This window comes from Myotis brandtii, unplaced genomic scaffold (genome assembly GCF_000412655.1).
Source record: "Myotis brandtii unplaced genomic scaffold, ASM41265v1 scaffold44, whole genome shotgun sequence".
Lineage (NCBI taxonomy): Eukaryota > Metazoa > Chordata > Mammalia > Chiroptera > Vespertilionidae > Myotis > Myotis brandtii.
The window spans coordinates 3,325,609-3,334,362 of NW_005366833.1; the positions used below are offsets into that span (position 1 = coordinate 3,325,609).

Sequence of the window (8,754 nt, forward strand, 5' to 3'; positions counted from 1 at the left end):
CCAAGAGATCATGGTTCAATTCCAGGTCAGGGCACATGCCCAGGTTTCAGGCTCAATCCCCAGTAGGAGGCATGCAGGAGGCAGCCGATCAATGATTCTCTCATCATTGATGTTTCTATCTCTCTCTCCCTCTCACTTTCTCTGTCTGAAATCAATAAAAACGTATTTTTTTAAAAAGAACTACGTTTTTTAAAAAAGGTAAGGCAAACAACTTTACTACTTTATGACTTTGCCTAGGTTTATCGTCTGAAATCAATAAAAACATATTTTTTAAAAAAGAACGTTTTTTAAAAAAGATAAGGGAAACAACTTTACTACTTTATGACTTTGCCTAGGTTTATTCCAATTTCTGCTACCAAAGGTTAGAAGGGAACTTTTTAAATTAACTATAAACTACTATTAACTATTCAGAACTGCAAATTGAGCAAAAAATAATGCTAGATCAGTTGAGATTGAAGGAAAATGTCATTAAGGTTGCATTATTGTATTAGGAGTTAAATTGAGAAGAGAGTCCATGTTTTACTACTCAATGCATTCTTTTTATATACTTTTTAAAAAATTGATTTCAGAGAGGAAGAGGGAGAGATAAAATCATCAATTGGCTCCTCCTGCACGCCTCCCTACCTGGGGATCAAGCTCAAAACCCAGACATGTGCTGTGACTGAGAATCAAACCATGACCTCCTGGTTCATGTGTCAATGCTCAACCTCTGATTCACATCAGCCAGACTATTTTTTTTACATTCTTTTTTTTAATGTATTTTTATTGATTTCAGAGAGTAAAACCCAGACATGTGCTGTGACTGGGAATCGAACCATGACCTCCTGGTTCACGTGTCGATGCTCAACCTCTGATCCACATCAGCCAGACTATTTTTTTTTACATTCTTTTTTCTTTAATGTATTTTTATTGATTTCAGAGAAGGAGAGGAAGAGAGAGAAACATCAATGATGAGAGGGAATCAATGATTGGCTGCCTCCTGCACATTGGACTGAGCCCGCAACCCAGGTATGTGCCCTTGACCAGAATCGAACCTGGGACCCTTTGGTCCACAGGCCAGTGCTCTATCCACTGAGCTAAACCGGCTAGGGCTTTTTTACATTCTTAAAAATGATTAAAGCCACATCCATTTATTGCCTTAAACATAGAAAATGCTTAAATTGAAGCACAAGTTTGATTTTATATGTCGATGACAGTGTCCTTTGAAGACTATAGTCAAATAGTAACTTTTATGGAAGCAAAATGATTAAAAGAAACAAAAAGCCAAGCACAAAAGTCTCACTGAGTGGCTGATGGTAGAGCTGGTAGGTTTGAAATTCAGAGAACTCACCATTACAATACAATTGATGCATGGTATGAAAATAAAATCACCAAGGAAAGTATTAACCCTCATAAATGTTCAAGAGGTATAAAGTTCTAGACACTGGTAATGTGAGGAAAACCACTAATACTCATAGCCAACTGGGATTCACCTAATGAGTTTAAAATGATATAGAGAGAGGACAGAAATGACACCCTGAAATGTTCATTGAACACAAGAAGGATATAATTGACAAATGTAAGCATTCAAGAGGCTACAATAGAGTAAGAAAGAGAGAAAATCCATGTTTGGATTAAGAAGGCCTTCTTCCTTGAGGTTTCTTTATGTGGATTTATTATTTTCCTCTCTTACCTTGTAGTAGTTAGATTTCAATGCTAAGTTTACATTTAACATGTGACAAAAATATAAATTCCTGATTGATAGGAAGATAAAAATAACTGTATAGATCAGGGGTCCTCAAACTATGGCCCGCGGGCCACATGCAAATACAAATATTGTATTTGTTCCCATTTTGTTTTTTTACTTCAAAATAAGATATGTGCAGTGTGCATAGGAATTTGTTCATAGTTTTTTTTTAAACTATAGTCCGGCCCTCCAACGGTCTGAGGGACAGTGAACTGGCCCCCTGTTTAAAAAGTTTGAGGACCCCTCCTCTAAAAGGAATGGGGGGGCGGGCAGAATGAGAGTCTGTCTCTGACCCCAAGGCATTCATGCCTGGATATAACTTTTCCACTTAATGATAATCTTCAACAGTTATTGGGATCTCTGCCTGCTTTCATTTTCTTTTCCTCTGGCAAACTTCCATTTGCTCTGGCTTTTGCAATAGTAAAAAATAAGTAAATTTGACTCAACAAAACCAAGTATTATTTTACAAATAACAAACTGAAAAATCAACCTAAGGTTTGGCTTGTTGTTTTTGAAACCAATGCTAATTTTAAGCAACAATGCAGATAACCCCTTGAGATTTACATGAGCTCATCAGTAGCAAAATCATTTCTAAATAAGTTTAAATGTTTTCCAGAGCAAGAAAGAAACTCTTCAAACTCCTGACTTTCTTGGCACATTCCACACACCCACCTAATGTTCTTGTTATCCAAATGAGAACAGAGCTGAAAGTAAACTCACTCCAAGGCAAAATTAAAAGGTGAGATATTTGGCTCTTGATTTTGTGTTGAAATGACTATAACATCTTAGAACTTGACTTGGGGTCCACAGATGAGGTCTTCAGAGATACATTTAATAACTCTCATAAATATCTTACTCTTACTTTATCAATCATGTAGAACAGTTAACTTTTTTTTTTTGAGCAAAACAAGAGAGTAATAATGAACATAAAAAACAGAGGGGGCAGGAAACAGAGGGGAAAGGTTTAAGAATCAATAAGCCACCCCCATGCTGCGATAAACAACTGATGCCTTCAAGCAATCGGCAGCTGAAGCAATTTGAATAGTAAGAGCTTTTAACTCAGCAAAGAGCTACATTGAAAACCTTCCATACTGGTGGAAAATGTGAGACACAAGGACCAGCTGAGAGTCCTGGACCTTCTTTTAAATGCCTGCTGTCACCAGTCCTTAGGAAACAGAAGTAACACAAGAGCTGAGAGACAGTTCAACCACGTACCATCATGATTTAAATGGACTGCACCTTACAAGGGAACCTGCTCTGGGCTCATAGCAACCAAAAATCATAGAATGAAGGTTCAATAGAAAAAGGAAGTTTGAGGCCCTACATACACATCCCAATCAGGGAAGGGCACTGGACCCAGAGAGTTAAGAGATCCGTTCCAAGAACCCATCTCATCATATGAACAAGATATTAAGCTTCATTTCTCTTCAATTTAATTCAACTTTATCCACTCACACAAAATTAAGATTCTATAAACATGCAAATCTTCCCTGTCTTCTCCATAAAACTATTTTTGCCTCAGTCTTGAATAGCTATATTTACATGCCCTCCAAAATGCAAAATCTAAGGCATTATAAGGGTTCTCCTGTGGCCCCCAGCAAACAATAAGAACACTTGAAAATACAAAGAATCATAGAAAAATAAAGATCACATTTCACAGACACTAGCTTTTTCACCACAGAGACAACTATTTACTTCAGCAAATACTGGGTCTTTTATAAGGCAGTGTCAATTTTATTGCTTTTGAAATAATGTGTAAAGTGTGAAACTTTACAATTTGCACATAAGCAATTTCCAACTTTAAGTTTAAATATGTGGTGAGAAGTACATGCATACGAATATAAATCTTTTAATCGCCATCATTTACATTAGAAATTTCTTTATACAAACATCTCAACTTTTTTCTTTAAAAAAAAATTAGCAACTGGTAAGAACCCTCTGAGACTGCAGAAAATCCAGCTTTCCATTTCAGCAGGCTTTCACTGAGAGATGTGAGTGATGGCAGATGAAGGCCTCTTGAGAATAGACTCAACAGAAAATGACAGCGGTTCATTCACAGAGAGTTTTGTTCCAACTTGTTTGGCTACAAAAAGGTCTTTTGCGCATCTATCTATTGTAAATGTGTACTTCTGGTTCTCCTTGACTAAACACTCTCTGTGTTTCTTAGGGGCCTCTTCAAAGGCCTCTTTGACAAATGGTGTTTTCAACTCAGGACCCGATTTGTCATTAAGAGTTTGCTGGAATAATGAGTGGAATGGATTATGTTTAAGTGGCAGAGGGTGCCTGGTGCTTTCTTTGCTGATCTTGGTTAAGATGTGCCCTTGAGCTGCCAGGGAGTCCGTGTCAACAACTGGAGAGAAATTCCGTTGGGGTGGGGAGAACGCAGACCTCTCAGGGACAGCCTGGTGACCCTGAAGGTCACTTCTTGAGGTCTGGACCTCGGGAGTGTGAGGCAGCACCAGAGAGCCTTCCAATTTGGGTGGCATCACGTCGTGTTCAGCACTGAGTCCATCCTGGACTTGTACTCCCTTCAAGTCCCAGCTGGCCCCAGATTTCAGGGCTTGAACTGAGGTGGTGGTGTTTAGCAGGCATTGCTGGTAGAGGAGAGTGTCACTAATGGGGCCACACTTGGGCCAAACTAAAAATCTTGAGGACAAAGGATACTGTCTGTAAGTCGTGGCCACACTGACATTTGAAGAAATTAGTTCCATATTCCCAGACCCTGAATACTGCATGGTTAGATCAAGACAGGTGGGCAAAAAATTACAGAAGTCTTTGCTTGGTGGTTCCACCGGGGTAGGGCTGTAGGCACTTTTGTAGTTGTATTCAGGTCCATGCACCATGCGGTTGGGCAGGAACAAGGCAGCAGCTTGGGAAGCTTCCAACATCTCCCTCTCTTTATATTCTCTCTCCAGCATAATGTTCTCCAACTCTTTATCAGCAAAGGCCCGCCTTTTCCTCATCCGGTCACTTACTGGGGGAGGTAGAGGTAAGCTCCCTCCCACATAAGTCTCTGCTGGTATGGGGCGGTAGCCTAGAATAAGCAAGCATTGCACATGAAAGAGATTAACATCTAGGAAAGAAAAATCTGGAAACCCAGAAGGCAACAGAAACACTGCAAATTGGCAGAACAAGTGTTTACAGTTCTGTATCACTAACATTTCTATACAGAAAGCAAAAGTACTGGTTCAATTTTAAATTGTTCCCTTTGGGGGAAAGAATATGTGTGTTGTAAAACTTTTTGTTATTGTTTTTGTAGTTATAAGTGTGTTTGTTTATCTTGACAAGTGTACTTTACTGGCTGAAATTTTAATATTCTTCCCAGGCTCCTACATATTAAGAGACAAGGCTGCTGATCTTATTTCAATCAATGATTTACTACTATCCATATCATCTCATTCCATTATTTAAAAAAGATATCTATACCTAGAGCTGATGTCACTTTTAGTTTCTAAAGATGGCTCATTATGTACATTGTAACAGTTGGAGAATAATCCAAGGAGAACTAGGAAAAAAGAGAAAGTTAGAGCAGATTAGTGAGGAGAAAAACAGAAAAGACATAAGGAAACAGGGAAACACAGAAAACTAAAAAGAGCTGTTAACTAGTCAGATTCTTCAGTGAACTTTGAACCAGGCCGCTGACTACTATACTAGTACAAACAAGCAAACAAAAGTGGGGCCAGGCACTGAGATGCCCTGCTATATTGAAAATAACTAACACGTCGTTTTTCCCAAGCACTAATCCTGTTGGCCAGATCCCCACATGGTGGAACATGCAATCATTAGAACATAGATGAAGTCATCGCACACTTTATGAAGTCAAAAACAAAAATCAGTATAACAACATAAATAGAATTCCTGGTAGCATAAAATGCTTTCATCATCCCCAAGTACTCGCCACTATCAAATTTGTTTGAAGGATCCATTGTAATGTTTGTGTTTACATAGTGACAAACCCATCGTACTCATTTGCAAATAAAATAAAATGTGAAAATCAATGTTTCCTTTTCTATAGTACGTTTTTTGCCAGGAAGTTATTTACTTAAATTTACTATTCCACTTCATCCTCCCACTTCTCAAATTGCATTGACACAATTTCAGTTTATTAGTGTGGTCCCTATGGTTATAAAATTTGTTTAGCTAGTTTGTAATCAAATTCACTTTTAATGCACCAGAAACTATTCTAAGGTCAGAAGTACACAGCACAGGGTAAGACATAAACAAAGTTTAAAGCCTGTCCAGAACAAACTCAATTCAGAAGCCACATAAGAAAAAACAAAATTCAAATGTCTACTTTAAAAAAAAAAATCTGCTTTTCAACCTGAATCTTGATGTGACAATAATTAGAGCAAATATAAACTTTTCTTTTCCTTAAATGGTGAAAGGTAGTCAGTATATTATTTATCAGATCAATAAATAAATTCCAGACCCAAACAGAGATGCTTTGAAAAATCAGTAATATTTTAAGAAAAATTAATGTATCCCCAGGCTTTAGAGAAAGTGAAAACATGGAGTTAGAAATTTCACACTGTTCAAATTCAATCTCAACTTCACTTGTTTCATTCTACAATCTCACCTATCAAAATAATAAACTGTGGAATAACCACAATTACAGATAAGTCAGGAGGGAAATGGTAAAATGAAAAAGAGTGGAATCAGAAGTTGGATCACCCAAACTAGAAGTCTTTGTTAGTATGGGTACTGTTAAACTCCTTATTTGACATACTCTATTCAGCGCCAACAACAAAATAATTGTTTTAAATTTATTTCCTTTCAGGACATCTGCCCTGGATGATGTGGCTGTGTATCTTTGCACACCACTCACACTAGGGCAAATTTCATATGCACTCCATCTTAACCCAACAAAATTATCAGTGACAACAACAGGAGGTGTGTGAGATTCATTTTCTCACATCCTGATTTCCTTCCTCCAACAAAACCTTCTAACAAAATGTATGTCCCCCTCAGATTACTCCTTCAGAGGTTAACAAAAATACCATACAGCCAGAATGATGAGAATCACTCAGAACCTGCTTTTAAAGGCTAAAGGAATGACTTTGCGTTGCTTTACCTTCTAAAATACTTTTGGCCAGCAGACTGGGTGCCCTCACTTGCCTCTGATACACGGCTTTGCGCTCGAAATTATTCTGTTTCCCAGAAAGCCCCTTCTTGTCCTGTAAACACAAGAAACAGAGTCATTAATGCCCTGAAGAGAAAAGAGAAGGAAAGGGGTGTCAGCAACTCTCCCCGACCTAAATGCACTTAATTTTCCTATTCCCTGTGAAAATGATTCCAAACTTATTAGCACACCATAATCCCAGGGCAACGGAGCTAGCTCTGTCCGAAGCCACCCACTGGGGACGTGGGTCCCGACTTCCTCCGGGGCTGCTTTGCTAGGGTCCTCCCAGTCACACCCAGCAGCCAGAAGTGGGGGGACGGCCCGGAGGAAGGAAATCCGGTGTAGCAGACGGTGGGAGCCCAGCCTGAAACAGCACCGGGTCCTCTACGGCCGGAGGTGGGGCTGAAGGTGCCCAAGACCCGCCACTGGGCAGTGACTTGGGCTGGTTTCTGCTCAGCAGGACGGATGGGCCGGGTGTGGGGTGCAGGGAGAGAGATGAGGTTCGTATCTCTCAGGCTCCCGGTCTGGCCGAAAACTCCGGATTGCTCACGGGGCGTCTGGGACTCAACAAGGCGAACAAAACCCTCCGAGGCCGAGAGGGACGCAGCACAACACCTAGCTGCTGCGGTCCCCGCCTGGTGGGTAGGCTTCCGGGCCCTGCGACGCCTCCGTCCAGCCCAGCAGGCCAGGCCGCGGGGAGCGAAGACACGCAGGGCCCCGTGAAACACACTGGACGCGGGAGGAGGCCAAGTCCAACCCAGAGCAGGGCCACCTCGGGCGTCCAGCGCGCACTCTCCGCGGCCCTTGGGAGGCTGTTTTCCACTCCCTAGCCAATCCTCGCCAAAAAGTAAAATTAAAAAAAACAACAACAAAAAACAAAAAACTCTCGCCCTAGCCGGTTTGCTCAGTGGACACAGCATGGGCTTGCGGACTGAAGGGTCCAGGGTTCCATTCCCGTCAAGGGCACCTACCGCAGTTGCAGGCTCCCGGCCCAGGTCCGGGCGCGTGCAGGAAGCAACCACCAATCCATGTTGTCGCTCTCACATCGATGTTTCTCTCTGTCTCTCCCTCTCCCTTCCACTCTCTCTAAAATTCAATAGAAAAAAATATCCTCGGGTGAGGATTAAAAAACAAAAAGAAAGCCTTCCCCGGCCTGAGCGTGGGAGGGGGCGCTGGAACACGTGGGAACTTCCAGGCGCCTCCACAGACAGCGCCGCTCTCCCCGCTGCGGGGCCCACGGGGGAGGCCGCAGACACCCCTCCGCCGGCGCTGAGGTAGTTCTCGGGGCTGGAAACTTCCGGCTGCGTGGTCTTGAGTTGCGGACACGCAACTTCCCACGCAACTTCTGGTCTCGTCTGCACAATGGGCACCACGCCCAGCCTTCATTACAGGGCCCCGGACGGAGGGCGGAAGCTCCGCGCCATCAGCACGAGTGCATAGACGCCAGGCACTGCACCAACCCCTCCCATCCTCCTCCCGACACCACCAAAATAAACTTTAAAGTATGAAAAGTAAAATGCCTTTCCCGTCATGTCCCGAGCGGGCCTAAGCGCTTCCAGGGCCCCCGACAGCCTCTGTGTGTAGTTCTGTTCATCCTCACCTGAGGGTAGTTTTTCCCACTGATTTTTAGGGAGTGAAGGGGAGGGAGGAGGGAGAGGGGAAGGGAGGAGAGAGAAAGGAGGGCGAGCTCCTTGCTGGCCTCCCGCAGGCGCCCCGCCCCCGCCAGGCCGCCGCGCCAGGGACCTACCCTTGAGCCCGGACTTACACCCGCGAACCTCTGGTGGCGCAGGCCGGCGCTCCGACCAGCGTGCCACACCGGCCAGGGCCTGACTGCGTTTTAACACAAAACCTTTTCCACCAAGTTCCCGGGCAACGCCCCGGGCATCCTCCCTCCCGACCCCGCCAACCA

The 8,754-nt window shown here is 42.8% G+C and overlaps 1 protein-coding gene across 1 annotated transcript in view; it reads right to left on the reverse strand.

Moving 5' to 3' along the window:
* Positions 1-3,434: 3,434 nt before the first annotated feature.
* Positions 3,435-8,754, reverse strand: part of DMRT2 (doublesex and mab-3 related transcription factor 2) — a 39,432-nt gene continuing 34,112 nt past the window's right edge. The window contains exons 5-7 of the mRNA XM_014546320.1: positions 8,593-8,675; positions 6,798-6,900; positions 3,435-4,760 (exon numbers count right to left, since the gene is read on the reverse strand). Of these exons, the coding sequence (XP_014401806.1) occupies positions 3,706-4,760; positions 6,798-6,900; positions 8,593-8,675 (1,241 nt within the window). The 3' untranslated portion in view covers positions 3,435-3,705. The remainder of the gene's footprint in view (positions 4,761-6,797; positions 6,901-8,592; positions 8,676-8,754) is intronic.